At 39.0% G+C, this 22501-nt stretch overlaps 2 protein-coding genes across 3 annotated transcripts in view; both read right to left on the bottom strand.

Annotated features, from left to right (window-relative positions):
• Positions 1–22501, bottom strand: part of LOC309693974 (immunoglobulin lambda-1 light chain-like) — a 255987-nt gene that overhangs the window by 894 nt on the left and 232592 nt on the right. The window contains exons 1-2 of one of the 2 annotated variants that reach the window (XM_082513665.1): positions 2308–2594; positions 96–407 (exon numbers count right to left, since the gene is read on the bottom strand). In XM_082513665.1, coding sequence (XP_082369791.1) covers positions 96–407; positions 2308–2446 — 451 coding nt within the window. In that variant the 5' untranslated portion in view covers positions 2447–2594. Of the gene's footprint in view, positions 1–95; positions 408–2307; positions 3073–22501 lie in introns of those variants that run through there. The other variant, XM_082513666.1, reaches the window with a different exon arrangement.
• LOC309693971 (uncharacterized protein) lies at positions 17346–20469 on the bottom strand. The gene is made up of 4 exons (XM_082513662.1): positions 19938–20469; positions 18351–18662; positions 18144–18218; positions 17346–17790 (listed from the first exon to the last, which is right to left on the bottom strand). Exons 1-4 carry the CDS (start codon positions 20086–20088, stop codon positions 17642–17644), a joined length of 687 nt encoding a protein of 228 aa, XP_082369788.1. The 5' UTR covers positions 20089–20469; the 3' UTR covers positions 17346–17641.

Consider the following 22501-nt stretch of genomic DNA (forward strand, 5'->3'; position numbering starts at 1 on the left):
TGAGAAATGTCAGTCCTCTGCTGCTCTGCTCTCTTTGACAGCATCTCCACATGAAGCTGAATCACTGCTGAACACAGTCACCAAGCCTTCATTACCTTGTTGTGTTCGGGCCTCCACTGTGCCCCCCTCGTGCTTCACCCAGCAGCTGTATTTATATGTGTCAGAATGGCTCCCATCAAGCATCCTGATGGCAATGGTGCGTCCCGCCTCTCTGAGCTCCAGCTGCTCTCCCTCAGCAGGGGGCAGCTCCTCCGCTTCTCCGCCGTTCTTCTTCTGTCTTTTCCAGGAGAACTGGACCAGAGGAGGAAACATGGCTGAGGCCACACACAGCAGGGAGCTGTTCCCCTCCAGGTGGGCTCTGGATGCTGCTGGGTACACGCTCACCACGGGCTTCACTACCTGCTCATCTGAAGTTTGACAGCAGCAACAAGCAGCACAGACACACATTCACACAGTCAGCAGCAGCTTCCAGCACTGCACTGCATTCAGTCTGATCCTGGAAACTACATGGACTCTGATCACTAAACTACTCATCAGCACAAAGTTCACTACATACACTGGATTCAGCTTCATATCAAACACAGTCATCACCTCATGTCATCATGGCTCACATGAGGAACACTCAGCATGATTTTAATATTAAAATTAAATTCATTTCAGTTTAATTTGTCATGTGTTTGCTTTTTATTGTTTTATAGAAATTTAGTTCAGTCCAATTTTAAAATATATATATTTGTCTTTATACAAGTGAAAATGTATTTTCCATATTAGCCCTTACAGGATTTCTAACAGAGATCCTCTTCTGTATAAAAATGCAATAATGTTAATTCATAATATTTCGCACTAAAAAGGAAATAAAAAGTAATTCCACATAATTTAATTCATCCAAGAAAATTCACATTCTTGTCATGTATAATACAATTTATTTTAAAGACCATATGTTGTTTTTTCTTTAATTCTTTAAGTTCAAAAATTGGAAGAAAACTACTTTGATAAATGAGTTACAGCTAAGGCGAGCCGTGTGGAGTGAGAGAAGAACCCAAAGATGTAGGCGCTGACTCAGATGAGAAGAGTGCGCTTTATTGACACTGGGTGAAAATGCAGAGTAACACAAGGACAGGAACTAACTACAAAAACCTGACAGCATGACTCGCAGGATGATGTGCGGGATAATGCTAGGGTGAAACACAGAATAACACATCGAGGTAACACAGACGGACCAGTGACGAACTCAAGAAAACACACTATAAATACATATAGGGAAATAAGGAAACTGCACACAAGAGCGAGACACGGCTGAACCAAACTGACATTTCTTCAACTTTTTCTCGGTGTGATTTCATATATATTATATATTATTGGGCAATAAATATAATTTTTTCTTAATACAACTGAAATGATATATAAAACATATTATAATAAATAACATACTTGTTTTACAATGTGAATGATTCTGAACTATTTTATTACAATGATGACAAGAGCAGAACATTAGTTATTTGTTTTTGCTATACTTTTTAAAAATATGTGAAAGTATCACTGCACACATTTAAATGCAATTAATATGAAATTTATAGTAGAGTAAAACAAATTCATTAATCCGTGTTTATGATATAATATCTAAAGAATGTGAAATTATTTTACAAAGTTGTGTTTTCTGCCAAAATCTTTGAATTTTGCAATTAAGACAAATCAAACAAGCAAGAAATACTGAAAGACTGTAACAATCTCATATTTTATCCTGCATTTTTTAATCACATTTTACACAAATTTTAAATGTCTCAGTTTTTATGACAATTAACATATTCATATATATATATATATATATATATATATATATATATATATATATATATATATATATATATATATATATATATATATATATATATATTTTTTAAAGACTGATTGAACCAGGAAAATGTCTCTTCGACAATTATCAAAAACCATGTCTACATTTTCACTTCAGCATTATTTATATTTACAAATTTACTGCTTCGAGATTACTTCTAATGTCAAATATGATCTTGTGTTAAAAACCAGCAGAATCACTGAGAGGATCAAATCCTAAATATTTGTAACATCACTAATATTTGCAGAAATAAAGAATAACTTTAGTTGTTCGGTGAGATTTCAACATGTTTTCAGAGATTATTGAGCTTTTCTTATGTAACAATGGCTGCAGATGAATTCTCTACTAATGATGAAAAACTAACATGTAAAGCCTGAAGCAGCACAAACTGACTTTAAACACATTTTCAGCTTCTACAATAAAACAACTGAAGGAAAATAAATGTTTGTTCTTACCTGTTACAGACAGTTTAGTTCCAGAGCCAAAGATGCGGTACCATCCCACTCTCACAGTGAGACAGACTGCTACAAAAACCTGTCTGCTGTTGAACGTGTCAGCTGAGGTGAATGAGTCCAAATGAGGAAGCAGGATCATATTTCAGCTCCATGATGTGTTTCTCTAATGTTCATATCAACATGACTGTCTCTTCTTCTCTTTTCTTTTAGCCACACTAGCAGCACGGCTCTGATGTTAATGTCAGTCTGTTGGTCAGTCCACTACTTTAGTCCACATGAAAACAGTAAATCACTATATAAGCACCAGTCCATTTATCCCATCAATGATGCACCACTACAATGAAACATGCTGCTGATAGGATCATGGTTTGGCCCATCTGGCTCACCATCATTAATCACACAATGAGTTTTGAATTCTAGCAGCAAATTGTAAAGAAAACTATCAGAACATCTGTCTGTGAACTGAATCTCAGGAGAAAGTGGGCCATGCAGCACCACAATGACACAAACCAGTCACGTTTGTTTTCTTTGTTCCAAATAATGGTGAAAGAAAAAGAATCCAGTGAATCCAGCGAGTGATGTGATGAGTCTCTGATGTCTTTCTGATGTGGTTTTGTTGCGTCCTTCAAACCACACCTGGTGTATTTTAGAAGAGAAACATGTTGGTCTGCACAGGCTCTTCTATTTTCAACACTGACAGGATTTCCTTTGCTGTTTCTTCTGTGCTGCACATTTTCCTCTGTTGTCTGCAGCTTGATGGAGCTTCTGTAAAAAATAGATCCAGAGTTATTTTTAGTGGTGCAGAGCAAAGAGATGCTTCAGGGATGCTTCTGAAATGTGCTGTGGCATGTCTGCTGGAATCATCAGTGTTGTACTGAGTGGCCTCAATCAGCTCCAGCAGCCTCGTAGGAACACACAGCGTCCATGCCTGCTGTTAAAAATAGAGCTTTGGAACAACCGAGTCCAACAGAGTCCAACAGAAATGGTGTGAAAGAGCTGGAAGTTCATGTGAGAAAATCCAACATGTCAGAATTAAAGCTGCTCTGTGTCAAAAATGGAGTCAAATTCTTCCAAACTGATGTGCTGGACTGATTATCAGTTACTGCAGGTGCTCCAGCCGAGGAGGAGCAGGAACCAGCAGAACTGCCAAACCCCACCGACACACATCACACACACCACAAATGCCACACTCACAGAGAGACAAAGATAGAAAACAGAGGGAGGAAAGATGCTGTTCAGGCAGTGGAGGATCGGGGAGTTCATTTTAATAGTTCAGTCCTACCCTTTCCTCAAACTAACAAAAGTAACACTTTATTGTGTTTTGGAATTAAAAGTGACTGGATGAGCAAGGATAAAATCCAAAGGAAAATTCCAAGTAGTTAAATAGTGATTTATGCTTGTTCAGCACCATGGACAGCTCACTAAAGGCCTTAAGAACAAAAAGCACAGAGACAGAATTAAAAATACACATTGAGTAAAAAAAGCCATCTATTCATTATTAAAATGATCATCACTCGTGGTATTTATGCTAAATGATTCACCATTTATTCAGACACATTAGGGTTGCCCCGTTTAGAGCTTCACCATGTCAGGCTTAAGTGCTCAAAGATTTTCAACAGCCCTTTCATTTCCTCTCTTCCACAAATAAATCCAAACTGTCACTTGACTCCATCAATTTAAAGTACTCCCTAATGCTTAATGCAGATGTTTTGCTCTGTGTATCTTAAATATGTATTTCTTTTACATGATGAATTAATCCTGTATCTTTATCTCCATCTTTGTCTGTCACGGTTCTCTTGAAGACTCACACACAGGACTCAGAAGGTTAGAGGCACACAGTTGGTATTTATTACAGTTCCACCAGGTGTATATACAAATAGTACAGGGGTGGTGCTATATCTAAAGCAGTGACAGTGAAAAAGGCTCCGGGGGAATCCAGGTAGGGGAAAAGACACTTGCTCCTCTTCAGACAGTCTCCACTCGCGATCAGTCTCTCTCCAAACACTCACAAAAATAGGAATCCACTCTGGGAACACAAGGTCGGGTCCAGGGGATACAAGTCACACATAACGATCCAGCGATGACTAGAAGTCACTCCCCTGGCTTAAATGCCGGCTGCACTAATGAGGCCCAGGTGTTTCCTCTTCAGAGGGGCGTGAGCCGAGGGCGTGAACCTGCAGTGAGTTCGGCCCTGGAGAGAGAGAGAGAGAGAGAAGGCGAGAGAGAGAGAGAGGGAGGGAGAGAGAGGGAGACAAAACTACTAATCAGCGGCCTGCTGATCCTCCGGGCCGTGACATTGTCACTGCAGCACTTTTGTTGCATCTGCATGTAAAAAAGAGTTTTGATCTGGAACATCTCCTGATATGGATGAATTTCATGATGGCATCCAGGAAGAAAAGTTCAAAATCTGATTTCATCTTTGGCACAAGAGTAATCTCAGCTTGTGCTGCCCTGGTTACTAAAACCTAAAAAAATGCTGGGTTATTTTCATAACTCAACTTTGGGGTAAAAGCCGTAGGTTTGTAAGTTGGGTTATTGTGACCAAATATTGGTTCAAAAGTCATGACTCAGGAGTTGGGTTAGTAATGTGACGGGTTCTTCAATTCATTCCACAGCTTGACTCATTCTGTTAGGTCATAGGTTGGGAAGCTTTGATAAAATATTGGGTAAAAAGTTTACCCAATTGTTAGAGTTGAACATCAGCCTCAGAAGAAGCCAGATCATTCTTCACAAACTGCCTTTTTCAACTAGACTGTGACCTGATCAGATATCACTGGACTTCTCCACTACTATGAAATAAAACATGTTAAGTAAAAAGTGAATTCTAACAGTTTGAAAATCATAGGGTTGATAATGCAATTTATTAGTTTATTCTAGAACTTTACCTACTCGTCAAAGGTCTTTTAACAGATTACACCAGCTAGCTTGTGATGAAGAAAGCTATTTCAACTTAAAAATGCTTGATATCATCCTTTAAAGTTATTATTTGAAATGAGGCTGAGGTTGCTCTGTTTGACAAATTATTTAGAGATCACTGTATACAGAACAAAGAAATTATGAGATTGGGTGTTGCATTTGTGGGGGAAAGGTTAAAGAAAAAGGAACACAGTCTAACTATTTAATTAAATTCAATTATTTAATTTAACCTAAATGACCTCTATGTTGATAACAACATATTTTTATTTTAAAATTTAAAGGAAATGATAATTTGTCCCATTTCGACTTTTTAAAGATAGATTGCGCTAATACTTTGATCCCCTTCTTTCTCTCGTTCACTAGACCACGCAAAAGGCACGAGCATACCTGGACTTGGGATGGCAACAGCAACATACCTGAGTATTTATACTGCCACCACCAATATTTAGCCACCATCTTCAATCCTCACTCTGAGACCTCAGTAGCTTTAAGGTCCGCCACTCCAAAATTTACGTGTAATCAAAGTAAAATAAAAAAACACTAATTTACTGCCTTCTAAATATCATTTGTATTAAGCCTTTTGGTTCTTAGTCAACACACAAGGCTAAGTTGTGTTGTGGAAATTCGTTAACAAAGCCTGCAGACATGATGAGCAGTTAAAACCCAACACTTTTTGTAACTCCGAAATGACAACACAGGCACGGCTTCTTCAAGATGGGCGCTTTGCTGCATTTATTGAACACCGTGAAAACTACAAACATAAAACACAAAGGCTTGCTTCAGTCTATTAAAAGTAACACTTGTGCTTTAACAGAAAATAAAAATAAAAAATTACCTTTTGGCCGCCTGCCACTTTGGAGGTCCTAGAAGATAAGATAAGATAAGATAACCTTTATTAGTCCCACACGTGGGAAATTTGTTAGAATAACTTTACAGTCTTGTGCATTCTAAATTAAAACATAAAATATTAGAACACCATACATTACAAATTTTCACAATATTACACTACAATTATAGCAAATACCTTGTACAGCTGGTAGACTAACCAGGCTTTTGCAGATAGCTCACTGAACTTCTTAGCGTGATTATTAAACGTGGGCTCACAGCCTATATTATCACGCCCAAACCAACTATTAACCTTCTTTATACATAAGCCATTTCTGTGAAACTTACGCCTTTATTTCCCATGCATGAGGAGAGACGTCAGTCAGGGGGCACTGAGAGTCGTCTCTGACAATGAACAGTTCAGGTCCCTTTTAAAACAGTCACGGAACAAAAGGCTTTTTACAGTTGTAGTTCACACCTTGGCTCTAAACAGAAAACCTCTATCACCTGTGAGAATCTCCCCCACTCTGGGGTCAAACTTTCCCATATGAACTTCCATTTCCTGGGACTCACCAGGCTCCCGCCATCTGTTTACCGGCATGAATAAGGTGTGAACAGGACACACTAAGGCTACGTCCACACTAATGCATTTTCGTTTGAAAACGCATCGTTTTCTCTCCATTTTGGCCTCCCGTCCACACTGAGACGGCGTTTTCCCCAAGGAAAACCCAGCGTTTTGAAAACGCTCTCGAAAACGGATATTTTTCAAAATGGAGCTGTCCCGTCGCAGTGTGGACACTCGAAAAAGCACACTTTCTAAAACGATGACGCATTTTAGTCATGTGATGCAGTCATGTGACCAATTAAACAAAGATAGCGGAGTGCATTATGCAGCAGTTGTTTTGATTGCTCTCAATTTTGACAGCCCTATTAAAGATTAATATCAGTTTGTACGTGCTCCAGATAGCGTTTCTACAAATTCTTTAATTCTCACTCGCTTTTGCAACTTTGTACTTTTCTGTTACTCGCAGCAACAACTCCACCTCATTGTTAGTCCATTTAAAAAACTCGGTGCTTTTCCTCAACATTTTGCCGCGATGTTTCAACGAGCCAGAAAGTAAATAAGCGGCAGACAGAAATGAGGCAGGCCGAATCTTCTTGCGTTTCACACATGCGCAGTACTGGAACTTAAGAGTTTTGAGCCATTTCAATGTGGACACACAACTCTGAAAATGCTGGTGTGGATGCAGAGCGTTTTCAGATGAAAACGCCGTTTTCAAATCTATCCGGGCTAGTGTGGACATAGCCTAAAACCAAGTGACATCAAAGCATCTTCATTAAGACAATACATTAAAGAGAAATCCCACTACAGCTGTGAAAGGGTTAACCTCGCGGGGCTGAGAATGTTGGCTGCATTCAGACCCTCTCAGTATACAGCTAATCTACTCTTCACTTAGATGGAGGCAGTGCTAGCTACTCTATGACACTGTGCGAAAGCAGACGAAAGTCACCGACTTAATTGCCCGAATGATCGGTTCAGGGTACACAAGCTGTGCAATCACACTTGCTTATATATATATATATATTTTTTTTTTACTTATATCTATCTACATTCACTTTAATGAAAATTAAAAATGAGAAATGCTATCCTTGCTAACTTTTTAGTATCGTGATGGACCGAGCAGTGAAGGAACGTCAGGCACAGGTTAAAGTGCAAAAAAACATTTTTTTTATTTGACCCTACAACAAACTTGGTTAAATTATACAGAAAATTCAAAATCTTGGGCCCATAAAAGAGGTCAAAGTAACAGAACTCTACTCAAAAGCTGGTAAAAAACAATACTACTAACTCAAACAAACTAACCTACCTAGAGGAGACAAAGGGGAAACTTAAACAGTGGCTGATCAGCCAACAAAAACACAGAAAGGCGTAGAACACACAAAACCCAACTAAAACTAACATCACAAATTCCATTTCCCCCGATGATCCAGAAATGTGGTATGACCCAATTTGCAGGTCCCCACATAGACTTGCTCCAACTTTTAGCTCATCAACCAAGGGACTGGGAGCAGCTGCCACTGAGGTAACTCGGAAAACAAAGAAAGGTTAAATCATACATACATAACAGTGTAAACTAAAATGTGTGCACTTATTTTAGAATACAGTATAATTTGATTATATAAGTAAATTAATTCTACAGCAAAACCAATTCTTTATTTTCCTGTAAATTAAATCCTATATTTAAAGAAAGAAAAATGTAAGTGAAGTGTTATGGTTAAGCCTCTATTGTAATACTGATGTTTGGTAGATATTGACACTGCGTGGCTGTAACTGCAGCCATCACAAGTAGATTCAATTATTATAAAATGACCATTAAAAGTGTTTTAACTTTGATTATTTAACTTTAGAACATCCGTGAGGTACACCTGGGGGGATATCTTAGGTTGCCAGTCTTGAAGAACACCAGCACATATCCATACATGAAGGATGGAGGGTCCAAATTAACTTAATGCAGCGCTATGGAGAAAAGTGAGTATTTCTTGCACATAATGAAATCAATCATGTTTTTATTTTGTTGTTGTTGTTGTTGTTGGTGTGTGTTTGTTTGTTTGTTTGTTTGTTTGTTTGTCAATTTCACTGTGGCTGCATTTGGGCTTCTTGGTCAGAATGTCAGCGACACTGTGCTGTCCTGGCCCAAATAAAATGATTCCAGTGGCAGCTCCTAAAGTGTGTGTGTGAAAACAAAGAGGATCAATTAAAAATGTTTTGTTTCTTTTTTTTTTAAATTCTGTTCTTTGTATTTGTTTATTTTACAAGAAATCTACAGAAAAGTAAAGTTTTTGTTTATCCAATTTTATGAAATGCAACTGTTTTTGCTTGCAGCCCAACTTCAGGAATAAGGGCAATTTTGGCATCATCAATAGTTGATCAGTTTCCATGTTTAAAGGACTGCCATGGCACAGGATATGTTAGTATCTACACTTCAATGGATACACAAAACAATAATTAAAAAACCTGAATACTGGTCAGTTTTTCAATTTCTTATTGACTCTTATTCATTTCTTATTGATTTGGGTGAGTAATAACCACAATCTATATATTTTTTTTCAATAGACCCTGTAGTTTTTAAAATATTGATCTCTACCAAACGGTCGAGATGTCCCTTTATGGTAAAAATATGAAATGTCATGCAAATACAAGTACATTAGATAATACAGGTGAAAATTCCATCAAAGGAAAGTATTATATCAAACAACAAAATACATAGTTTTTTTTTAATCTGCAAATGTTAAAAATGTGCTACAGCACAAAATACTCACATTCAGGCCACTTCTGATTGAATGCTACTGTGCAAAATCAGTTTTGTTTTTACAAAAATAAAATAAAAACAGAGCAAATCCAGCACATCTGCTTGTGGTTTTGGTCGTTGGGGTCTTAGGGTGTAGCTTTTATTCTGTGGTCTTGGAGAGCTGGATCATGGTTGTCCAACTCTAGATGCTGGCTTGTTAACTTGGTTCAGACACAGCCAGGTGGAAACCTTTTGAGAGCTACGGTTTCTGGTCCAGTAGGGCACAGTCCCTCTTGTAGACCAGGTCAAGGATGTATCCAAACAGTGGAATATGCCATCTTCCCAGGAGCGCTCTGATGCTAAGTTGCTCACCCATCTGGATCTGCTCGGCCGACCACAAAGTCTACCCTGTTGTTTTGAGACCCCTATGTTCCTACTCTTCAGAGAAAATTAAAAGAGGAGGGAAACTTACAATTGACCCCCTTAAATACTCTTAGAATTGGATTCACATGTAGGTCAAGGGTCACTGAGCTTACCAGGCCAATTTGGGTTCCAATAATTAGTTCTAAAGGTTTTGGAATCAATAAGATGACAACAGTGCCCAAATTTATGCACCTGCCTGATTTTGTTTAAACAATTATTGCACACTTTCTGTAAATCCAATAAACTTTATTTCACTTCTCAAATATCACTGTGTGTGTCTCCTATATGATATATTTAACTGACAGTTTTTATTGTAACAACCAACGATTTATACAGGAAAATAATGACTATTAACAAGGTTGCCCAAACTTTTGCATCCCACTGTAACAGGACACAGAACTAAAGAAAGCCATGAATCAATATATGGAAACTACCTGATGCCGCTTAAGTGAAGCAGAGCAGAGGGTTTTTTTTTTAGAGACAGACCTAAGAGTTTTGCAATTTGGCATAATTTAGAAAAAGTTTAAATTCCTTTGGAATTGAACAGCAGAAATTAGCCTCGTTTAAGAGAGGTCATATAAAAATACATCACTGTACACATAGTTACTCTGGTGCATAATAACCAAGTGAATAATGCAGAAAATATAGATTTTGATGATAAACTGGTCTCCGAGTACACTGTGAGAGAAAGAGATGTACAGCAAGTGTGATTTTGCTGAAGGGGAAGCTGTTGGGATTGAAAATGCTTGATGTCTCTTACGAAAATAAGTGGTTATAATCATTTTCATACATTTACTGTGAATGTGCTTATAATGAGTTGGCACTCAGTCTTCTGAAGGTCATAAGCTTTGTTCGGCATTACTGTGCGGACTGATATATTGTAGGAAATGACTTAGAGTGCAGAGGGGTAACTGCAAACGCTTACACACATAGATTATAATTAGAATAGGTCTCTGGGTCAGACAGTTCCGAATATGATATTTTAAACCAACTTTGAATCACTAGAAGAACAATGGATAATAACATTAGATTATCAAGGCTAGGCAGAGAGGTGTTTTCCTTTACTGTCTCTTACAGACGAGGTCACGGAGAAAAGAGGATGCTTCGCAGCAGACACCAAGACTGCCACGTCCGTGCGGGAGGAAGATAGCTGCTATAATCTATGTTTTTGTCTCACTATATAATGTTGTATAGCCCACTTGAGGGTCATCCTTTTTGTGAAACATGTTGCTGGTTCACATAGAGGTCCACAGCGCTGTGTAAACTTGTAATTTCAACTGCCAAAAGCAAAGTAAATTGTTTTTTAAAAGACAAACCTTTCTCCTGAGATTCCTTCCAAAAATTCTGAACACAGCTGCCCTGGGGCGCACTGACAGAGGCGAGGCTGCCGGACACTGGCACCACCGGGATCTCTGACCACCACCACCAGTAGGCAAACATGGGGTTAGTATCTTGCCCAAGGATATTTGGCATGCAGCCAGGAGGCAGCCTGGGATCGAACCACTGACCTTCTGATTAGTGGCTGACCTGCTCTGCCACCTGAGCTACACCCCGCACCCCATACAACTTTGGACAGTTTATGCTTTTAAAATCGAACCACACATCAGTTTTAATTACCAGGCGTAAACTGTCAGGTATAACAAACTGTCATGGTTTTGGGTCTTTGATGCAGTGTCTTGTGTTTTTTGACTTTCATTATTATTTTGATCTTGAGGAGTGATTTATGTTTCCTAGTCTTTATTTTTAAAATTTAGTTTCCTTTTACTTATCGTTTGTTATAATTATCTTGTGTTCCCCTCCTGTTCTTTAATCTTTATGTGTTTTATGGTCTCCCTTACTAAGTCAGTCTTATTGTCGTGTCCCGTCTGTCATAGTCTTCATCTCTGTGATCTGTCTTCAGCATCCCTTTAGTCTCCCCAGCCCATCTTGTCTCTGTCTGTATAAGTGGTCCCTTGCTTTCTTTCTGTGTCCCTCACCATGTCCCTTGTGCTCTACCTCATTCTCTGTGTTTAGTCAGTCTGAGTCTCAGTATGCTTATCACTTCCTGTTATGGAAATGATATGAAAGTCCTTGTTATGTCTAATTTGTTCCTGCTGTGTTCCTATGTGTCTCCACTTCCCCAATATCATTTCAGTGTATATATGTCATAAAAAATCCCCAACAGTACCACAATTCCTCCCTTGGAACCCTATGAGATGTTTTCTCTAGATCCACAAAGCAAACATCACATCTGTAGTACTCGTTCTCAGCATGAGAGAGAGCAGTACACTGATCATTGCCTCTCTTTTTAATCTAGTTTCTCGAACTCTTGTCCATGTCTTCATGGCGTGGCTCATACGCTTTATTCTTGTGTTGAGCTACAGCTCAGCATGTCAGCCTTGTTCTTTAAAATTAATAACAGCACACGTGTTCTGCATTGCTCAGGCATCCTCTCACTGTCCAGGATCTTACTAAACACTATGGTTAACAAGCCCACTGTTTTCTCTCCTAGACATCTCCATATCTCCACAGGTATGTCATCTAGACCGACCGCCATTTTGTTCTTCATCCACTTCATAGCTGCCCTCACTTCCTCCTTAGTAATCTTTTGCACTTCTTGATTCACTGACTCCCCTTTTCTCTCTTACAGTTGACTAGACAGTATATAACCAACATGTGTGGCATGTGAGTGTTTCCGTCCTCTGGGGTGAAGCTTCCAGGACCTCAGCTGCTCCTCATTCCAGGGCAATCAGCAGGAGGGTTCTTGAACCAGCGCTATGCCAATTCGTCCTGCTACTGTTGGTGGTAACTCATGTTGTGGAATTTTCTGTAAATAAAGTCTGCAACACGGTCAGCTATGGTCAAGCCATTTTATTACTGCATGTAGGAGAATGAACACACACATCAAAACATCACAGGTTCATAGTAATGAGCGTTCTAACCTTAGGGGGTCACAGCGTCCCTTTTATACCCTCACACACAAGTCTCTGTAACTTTTAGTTTTAACAGGTTTCTGTCCCGCGGGCTGTTGCTTGTTAAAGGGGCCACTACCTTTCCCAGGAAGCTCCTGGCACTGGTCATCTTGGGAGTTTCGTCCTTCTACGCCCTAACAGTTAGGAGATAACATAGTGAAACCTCTTTAAGAAAAGCTAAGCAGTTTTTCACCAGGTCATCCTGACATATACACGTACTTCATCTAAGTATGCAAAGGTTATAAAAAATGATACAGTGAAGTTCTGTCCACCTAAATCTAAATGTGAGGGTTAACTAGAATTTCCCATTACACTCAGCCTCCTTGTGATCAAGTTCATGCTTGTCTGTCCCGTGTTTAATGTTGCCTCTCTGTTCACAGTTCCATCAGAGTTACCTCCTAACATGCTACTATTCTGCAATGGTCCTGTTTGGTTCTAATACTTCAGTCTGTCTACAAACCAAAGGTTTCATACTCACCCCACTCCTTGGCCTGCCCTCCTGCCTGTTGTGACTCTCTTGGATTCCCCCCCTCTGGACCTCATTGAACCAGACCAGCTCCTCTCACCCGCCGCAGGACACTCTCACGGCCACTGCCTCCAGGGCTAATCAGCCTCCACCTGCAAGTAAGCACCCCCCACTGTAATACCTTCTCACCTCTAACCATTCTCGTCTTCCTGCCCAGTACTCCCTCTCTCCTCTGTTATAGAGCTTCACGTTCCGTCACTCTTCTTGTGTTCCCCATGTTCAAACATTTCTCCTTCCTCAAATTTCTTCAGCTCCTGTTTATGTTTCCAGTTTCAATCCATGTTCTAGTTTGAGTTCACATTTTTTGTGAATAAACCTTGTAAATAGTTTACACATATTGAGTCTGCTTTTGGGTCCAAACAGCACACGAACCTCAAGTTCCTGACAGTGTCCCATACTAAGACTTGAATCAGTGAATCACATTAGAATTGAAAATGTGATTAGACATGAGTAATATTTTTTGATTGGTTCTAGTTTTCTAAAGTATTTACTAAAGGAAAGCTGCATTTGTCAGGACTGTGAAGAAACCAATGATGTCAGTGGCTCAAAAACTGAGGAGCTGATATCTGGATGTACTAAAAAACAAAGATGATGAAAAGACCAAACAAAAGAGGAGCTGAAATAAAAGTTTTTAGATTTAAATGTTATTGATATAGAAAATAAATGAATGTGAAATGATGACTAAAGGATGAAAAATGTTAGAATGGCAGCATGACAAATGTTAGCTTTCTTTCATGATTTCAGTTTAATTAAAAATCATTGACCTTCAGTAAAACAACTGGAACCTGCACAGTGTGTGTTAATCCTAATCAAACCCAACACACACATCCTTCTCAAACGTTTTCAAAATGTTGAATATAAAGATTTGACTTTGCAGGAAAAGTTTTCTTTCTCATTAGGCTGCAGGGACACCTCCAGTGTCTTCATTTTATGTTTTAGGTTGCTCCTGTTCCTTCTGTTTTCTGTTTAAGTGGAGCCAAAATAAGAGACAAGGTATTTATATTATTCATCAAGAAACCATCATCCTCAGCTGTTATTTGAGTTCAATCACAAAAGTTAAGGTGGAAACTTTTTTTCCATTTTTCCCCTTAGATGTGGAAATGCTGATTAAATAAAGATAAATCTGATGTAAAATAATTTCTGACAGCAGTAAATAAAAATGGTCCCTGAGCTCAGTATGTTTGTGACTCTGAGATGGAGGTGAAACATGTGAAGCTGGGCTGTGGTTTACTGCTCTCTTCCTGTCACAGACACTGTTTGACATCTGTTCATCTGTTGGTTTTTGTTCAGGCTGCAGGGATCATTTCTCACTGAGGGGATCAGAAACCCAACAGGAGCAGAAACCCAACAGGAGCAGTAGTAGGTGGCTGAATGATCGCTCTTAACTTTCTGAGCCTTCAACTCACAGCCATTACGATTAATCTCAACTGAGAAATCTCTTTTCTGAGGATGATTGTAATAATCTGACCTGATTTCATTATCTGTTTTATCAATAGCAAGAATAATTTTAAAAGTTTTAGCATGATTCCTCTGGATCCAAAATATCCAGCTATAACACTGATTAATCCCTCCACATGTAAAACTGACTTTTTCTCCAACTCTCCTGGTCAATGTTAAATCGTCCTGAATCAGCTGTTCTGCTGCCATGGTAACCAGTGCTGTAGAGACACAGACAGATAGATGAAGGTTAGTGTGACAGTGTTTGTTACAGGTTGACTTTGTTGGCTCCTGATTGGCTGGAAACACTCACCTGAACACAGACAGCACAGAGCAGCAGCTGGGAGGAAAAGCATTTTGTGCAGTGGTGTTTCCTCTGGTGAACCTGGGGAGAAGTGGCGCTCTGATGCAGCTGAGGCCAAACAAGGACGAGCTGTGAGATCAGACGAGGGCCACGTGGTTTCTAACAGGTCCTCAAAGCTCCCATCAGCCCCTGCGGCCCACAGATAAGACTGCTGCTGCTGATTGACAGCTCAGCTGAAGCTGCTGTGGTTTCATCGTCTTCATTTCAATCTGACAGCAGATCCAAAAATCTGGGTCACATGATGCACAAACACTCAGAAACATTCATGTTGCTGTGAATTTACTAACACACACTGTTATCTGTGGTTTAACAGCTGTGATGAAAACACTAAATATACAAACTAAATATAACTAAACTATTAATAAAAATACAAATAAATAGAAAAATCTCAAAAAAAAAATATGGTTAAATATTTTAAAAGTTCATAAATTGCACACAAAGTAGTTAAAAAAACAAAATCACATTTAACAACATTTAGAGTAAAAATCTTATTCTAAACAAACACATGTGGTTCTGTTGTGTGTTTAAATATGTGCACACTGTGGTTCTGTTGTGTGTTTAAATATGTGCACACTGTGGTTCTGTTGTGTGTTTAAATATGTGCACACTGTGGTTCTGTTGTGTGTTTAAATATGTGCACACTGTGGTTCTTTCCCACATCTTCTAATGTGTTTTGTTCCAAGTTGGTTTCAGACTGAAGGATTCATTAAAGCCTTTTTAAGAATCATTAAAATGATGATCATCAATTCTAATATCTATAAACAGTAATAAAAACAGGGCTGTGTTTCACGTCAGCTTCATTTATTTGTAGCCATGGTTAGATTTCATCTGCAGCAGGCAGTCATCCACCTTTACACACACATTTACACAACAGTACAAAAGTACTTTTTGATTCCTGAAAGAGAAATAAGACAAATGTTGCCTTTGTATCATCTCTGATATGGAAGGGATCATTTGAAGATGTGAGTGAAGGACACAAATATTTGGATCTGGTGTTGTTCTACATTTTAGGACTAAAAGACAGAAGGAAGAAAGTGAAAGTGACTGTGCGAGGCGTTGAAGTCATGAAGTCAAGTGGAGGCCGCTGACTGCTGTTACTTTCTGCTGTACAGGTTCAACAGGGACTCACAGTCAGCCTGCTAGAACATTTGGATGAAGAGAAAAAGGAGGAAAAAGACTTTGAGGGACAAATCCAATAAGATCAGCATGTTTTGAATGTGGGAATACAACAGTTTCCTCCACCATGACACACACTGGAGCCTCTTTTTGCTCACAGCTTCACTGTTTGTCTCAAAGTTCAGTTTGGAGGCCAAAATTGTTGCAACACATTTGTAAGTTTGCACTAATTTCACTGTGTGACCCTTAATGGATGTAATGAAAGAATCAGTCAGTGAAATATGAAGCTGTGCTGTAAGTTTGGAGGAGAAAAGTGTCTGAGTGACTTTAATGAGGTGAACACATGAATACAGAGCACTGACTGACACGTACACACTCCTTTAATGAGTCGCACACATTTTTGTGACTTCATGAAATGTCAAAAATGACACAACACACAACAAGCTGCGAGCACATTATTGTGTGTTTGCTGTTTGTGTGCTTTGTTTGCTGTTATGATAGCAGGCATACAGCCATGTTCTCAATGTCTCAGCTATCATTGATTATTGCTGCTCTTCCTCTTCTATTAGGCACTTCAACTCAATGAATGACACACAGAAAGATTTCATGACTGTGTTCTTCACAATAAGGAGAATATGTTATCTGCATCTGAATGACTCATGTTGCCTTGTTTCTACTTTGTTTGCATATTTCTGCTTGTTGGAAAGGATTTTCTGAATCATTCAGTAGTTTTTGTAATAATAAGGACATTTAGCAAGACTTCAAAATGATTCTCCAACATTTGCTGTTCAGACTTGATCTGTTCTTACGTGTGTGATATCCAGAATGAAAAACTCAGCTCAGGTAATAAAATGGGAGCTGAGCAGACTGCAGGGGCTTCATGGTCTCTCCTTTGATTCCATTAAAGTTCATTTGTCAGCTGTGAGTTGAGGATTTGAGCTGTTTCTCTCACAGGTGAAGAACACAGATCCTTCCTGGAATCATTCTTGAAGCAGAGTTCCTGCTTGTAACTGTCATTGTGTTATTAAAGTGAAAGCCACAGCTAACGGTGTGGAGGCTGCAGAGCAGAAACCCACACAGCCCGTCTGCTGCAGGAGAGCAAGTTTGGATACAGTCAGTTTGTGCTTCACTCACACGGGTTGTTGTTGATCACACAATGAAAGTAGAATCAAACTCTTCATCTTCAAATCTTTATTGTTCACACAAACACAACTACACTGTTTGACATTTGAAAATCAAACAAAAACTTGTGATAAAAATATTCCTGATGGTTTTTGTTACTACAATAAAAGTCACAATAAGCACAAAAAGAATTCTAACTCAGAGCAACAATACATGTAAAGATGTATTTATTTCAGACGATCTTCTAACTGTTGAAGAAAAAGGCAAAATAAGCTCAACACATCATAACTAACATTTGTGATCAAAGTGATGAATGAGATGAATTGATGAGATGTGATGGTGAGAAAAGGCGAGCAGGAAACAGTCAGTCAGCATGTGTGCAGTTGGTGGACGCTCCCTTGTTTGTGAGCATCATCAGCAGAGAGAGTCCACAGCAGTACACCAGACTCTTCACTATCAGCACTGTGTACAGCAGGCAGAGCAGCTTCACCCTGCACTGAGACTGGAAGGACACTGAAGGACAGACAGACACAAAGAGACAGACAGACAGTCGGGTTATTCCTCTCAGATCAAGGAGAAAAAGTCCAAATAGAAACAGTCACAGCTTCTTCTTCAAGTGGATGAATTGATGTAGTGTTTGTGTCCACTTGGGGGCAGAAGAACTCCACAAGCAGCTAACAAACTGATCTCTGACATATTATGGTCTGTCTGCTGTTTGGTGCTGAGCAGCTAGTGTACAGTGGCTTTATCAGAGCTTGTTGGATGAAGATTTGATCAATTAGTGCAACTTTAAGAGCCTAAACTTGTTCCAGCTGCCTCATTGGACATTGGAGCTGTCCATGCAGAGAGGCAGCAGGTGATCTTACAGTCAGCTGGCTGCAGAGCTGGCAGGTCTGCTGGCTCTCTCTCTGGAGGACAGGAGGCTGCTGGAGCTGGAAGCTCTGAAACAGAAAAGGAGTCAAATGTTTGGAGCTGCAGTGAGAAATGTCAGTCCTCTGCTGCTCTGCTCTCTTTGACAGCATCTCCACATGAAGCTGAATCACTGCTGAACACAGTCACCAAGCCTTCATTACCTTGTTGTGTTCGGGCCTCCACTGTGCCCCCCTCGTGCTTCACCCAGCAGCTGTATTTATATGTGTCAGAATGGCTCCCATCAAGCATCCTGATGGCAATGGTGCGTCCCGCCTCTCTGAGCTCCAGCTGCTCTCCCTCAGCAGGGGGCAGCTCCTCCGCTTCTCCGCCGTTCTTCTTCTGTCTTTTCCAGGAGAACTGGACCAGAGGAGGAAACATGGCTGAGGCCACACACAGCAGGGAGCTGTTCCCCTCCAGGTGGGCTCTGGATGCTGCTGGGTACACGCTCACCACGGGCTTCACTACCTGCTCATCTGAAGTTTGACAGCAGCAACAAGCAGCACAGACACACATTCACACAGTCAGCAGCAGCTTCCAGCACTGCACTGCATTCAGTCTGATCCTGGAAACTACATGGACTCTGATCACTAAACTACTCATCAGCACAAAGTTCACTACATACACTGGATTCAGCTTCATATCAAACACAGTCATCACCTCATGTCATCATGGCTCACATGAGGAACACTCAGCATGATTTTACATCATGAAATAAAATGGATTTCTCCTTTATCTTCTTGGTTTTTAAAATTTAAGTTATAACAAATTTAAATATATATATATATTTGCCTTCATATAATTTTTAAAATATATTTCCAATCTGAAACACATTTCTACAGAGTTGATCTTCTCCCAACAAATCATGATGTAAATTTTAAATAGTTTTTAAAGACATGTTTTATACTTGTCACAATAAATAACATTCTTCTTTCACAGACTTTAAAATTCTTAAATCTTTTACTGCAATAATTGGATCAGCTTTAATTTTATTATTTGGTTTGATTCTTATTTTCTTTCATATATAAATGAATTATTACATAAATTTAAATGCAATTAAGCTGAAATTTGAGAGATAATTAAATCCTTTTTTTTGGCCATTTGAATTAATTTGTTATTATTTTTAATTAAAAAATTACATTTTGTGAATGATTGTGTATTTACTTTCACATATTTTTCAAAGTAGTATTTACAGATAACATTTTTGAACTTTCATTATTATTTGTCATTTTGACTCATAAAACCTGACTAACAATTTCATATTTTATCCAGTATTTTTCATCACATTTTAGACGTTTAATATTTTATGATCAGTATCTATGACAATTAATAAAATAATGTTTTTCCAAAAATGACTCTTTGGACCAACATGCTATATCGTTCACTATTAAAAACATATCTACATTTTCTTCTTAGCAAAATTCATATTTACAAATCTGTTACTGTATTAATTTTAACATCAAATATGATCTTGTGTTAAAAACCAGCAGGATCACTGAGAGGATCAAATCCTAAATATTTGTAACATCACTAATATTTGCAGAAATAAAGAATAACTTTAGTTGTTCAGTGAGATTTCAACATGTTTTCAGAGATTATTGAGCTTTTCTTATGTAACAATGGCTGCAGATGAATTCTCTACTAATGATGAAAAACTAACATGTAAAGCCTGAAGCAGCACAAACTGACTTTAAACACATTTTCAGCTTCTACAATAAAACAACTGAAGGAAAATAAATGTTTGTTCTTACCTGTTACAGACAGTTTAGTTCCAGAGCCAAAGATGGGGTAGGGATAGCTCCGTCCTGCCACTCTCACAGTGAGAGAGACTGCTACAAAAACCTGTCTGCTGTTGAACGTGTCAGCTGAGGTGAATGAGTCCAAATGAGGAAGCAGGATCATATTTCAGCTCCATGATGTGTTTCTCTAATGTTCATATCAACATGACTGTCTCTTCTTCTCTTTTCTTTTAGCCACACTAGCAGCACGGCTCTGATGTTAATGTCAGTCTGTTGGTCAGTCCACTACTTTAGTCCACATGAAAACAGAAAATCACTATATAAGCACCAGTCCATTTATCCCATCAATGATGCACCACTACAATGAAACATGCTGCTGATAGGATCATGGTTTGGCCCATCTGGCTCACCATCATTAATCACACAATCAATTTTGAATTCTAGCAGCAAATTGTAAAGAAAACTATCAGAACATCTGTCTGTGAACTGAATCTCAGGAGAAAGTGGGCCATGCAGCACCACAATGACAAGAAAGGAAAGATCGATGGTGGGTAGGCAGCAGAGGATCAGGGGACCATAACACCATCTTACACAGTTAATAACTAACGAGCTCATTGACTAATCTGAAACATCACTTTGATTTTTCTAACAGCTTCATTGGAATTTCAGCTCACAGTGGATCTGCAACATGAGCAGCTGAAGACCTTCAAGAGCTGAACTTGAAGTTTAAACACACAGTTGTACAGAAACTGTGGCAAAATGGTTTAAGGGCAACAACATCCAGTTATCAGAGTGACCGTCACAAATCTGATCTCAGCTCAATAAAAAAACAAAAACTTTCTGATGGAAGAAATGAGACAGAGAGGCTGATGTCTCCTTCACTTTCCCCTGTCATCACATCTTTGAGGGGGTAAAAGGATTTAACATCCAGCCTCATGTGTTAGACCCAGATTTGTGGCATCACTGTAAGAAAAGAGCTTTTTCCCCATGTGCTCGTAGTAAATCATCTTTATTTTTCATCAAAGTTATAATCAAAGTATGATCCTGATCAATATGTTAAATAATAAATGTAGTTTCAGAAATGAAAATAACTGCTGATCTTCTGTAAACACAGTGATTGGTGACGACCTACCAGAGGGAGGAGAGGTGGGGTGAGTGAGCACTTATCAGAGCATAAATTGGAGCCTCAGAGATGTTCAGGTTCTGTTTCCAGCAGTCCTGTGAGCAGTTCAGATGATCGGATACCAGAAATTCACCTTTGGAAATTCTGGCAGAGACACCAGAGACATCAAGCAGCTGCCCAGACAGTGGACTTACAAATTCAACATGGGTTGGCCTCCACCTCTGTGGAAAGTGTGGGGCGGCCAATCAGCTCTGGGATGGATCCTTGGTCACCTCACGACAGCCTTCGTCTCCACGGTCAGCTTAGCGTCTTGCTGGCTGATCATAGCGACCTGCTCCGTAAAAATGTTTTGTATGTAAAAGATTTTAATGAATGGTTCAGTATTAGTGCAAATGTTCTCACTGTAACTGAAACACTTTAGAAGATTTTAATGATCACAAAAACCAGATGTTGGTGGTGATATGATAATAAAGATAATAACACTCACCTTTCTCTGTGGATGTCCAACCAGGGTAACACACAACAATCCCAGCATGTGGGACCATCATCTGTGGGATGTTCTCCTTAAAAATCTCTGTGTTGATGAGATGAATAATGTGGACACTTGATTTGAAAAGAACACAACAGTCAGTCGTCTTTGTCAGGTATGGAGGAAGGACGGCAGCAGAAGTCTTGGCAGAAGAGAATATCCAAGCTAATGGACATCATCCCAGTGGCTCCTGGTGTTGTTAACAGAAAATACAAAGTTACTGTCACATAAAATATAAGTTTAGAGAAAGTTCAGAGAATTAGATCCACACCTCTTCTAGTGTCACAGTTACACATCCTCATCTTTCAGAACAAGAACTCAGCCTTCAAGGTGGATTTGAAACTGTTGCATTTAATAACACAGATCATATTTAAAATACACATACAGGTAAATTTATAACAGAAAGTTTAACCTCCACAAAAAAGTTCAAAATAAATGACCAAGACTGTGACAAATAAATCAGCACAGTATAGAAAGTTAGCTGTTAATATGAGAGCCTCAATTTTAAACTGTTAACTACATGTTAACATGTTGCAGCTCCAGCATTTTTTGATTTATCAATTAAACTATTAAATAATTAATCTTACAGTAATGAGTCTGTGTCCTTTATGAACTATTAGTTTATTAGATTTATATTTCCTGGAGTGTTATTCCCAGGAAAGATTAGGATGTCAGCCTCTCTGACTTTGTCTCTCGTGAACTCATTTCTAATCTTGTCCAGTGAAAGTCTGAACATCTTCCGTTCGGCCTCCTGTCTTTTTATCAGAGCCACAGGATCCAAACCAGACATCACAGCAGCTCTCACCAACATCCTGTAAACCTTCCTTTCACTCTGCTGCTGTCCTTCTGTCACAAATCACCTGACAGTCATTTAAAGTTAGCAGCACAGTGTGGCTGTGACAATGCTGCTCAAGCTTTCCTAAA

The sequence above is a fragment of the Aulonocara stuartgranti genome (assembly GCF_965226115.1).
Source record: "Aulonocara stuartgranti genome assembly, chromosome: 18".
Lineage (NCBI taxonomy): Eukaryota > Metazoa > Chordata > Actinopteri > Cichliformes > Cichlidae > Aulonocara > Aulonocara stuartgranti.

Excerpts from the sequence above, each read along its gene's own strand:
- LOC309693971 (XM_082513662.1), bottom strand. The coding sequence starts at position 20,088 with ATGATCCTGCTTCCTCATTTGGACTCATTCACCTCAGCTGACACGTTC. Across the intron at positions 18,663-19,937 it reads AACTAAACTGTCTGTAACAG|ATGAGCAGGTAGTGAAGCCC; the intron begins GTAAGAACAAAC and ends GTCAAACTTCAG. Across the intron at positions 17,791-18,143 it reads AGCTCTGCAGCCAGCTGACT|TGTCCTTCCAGTCTCAGTGC; the intron begins GTAAGATCACCT and ends TCTGTCCTTCAG.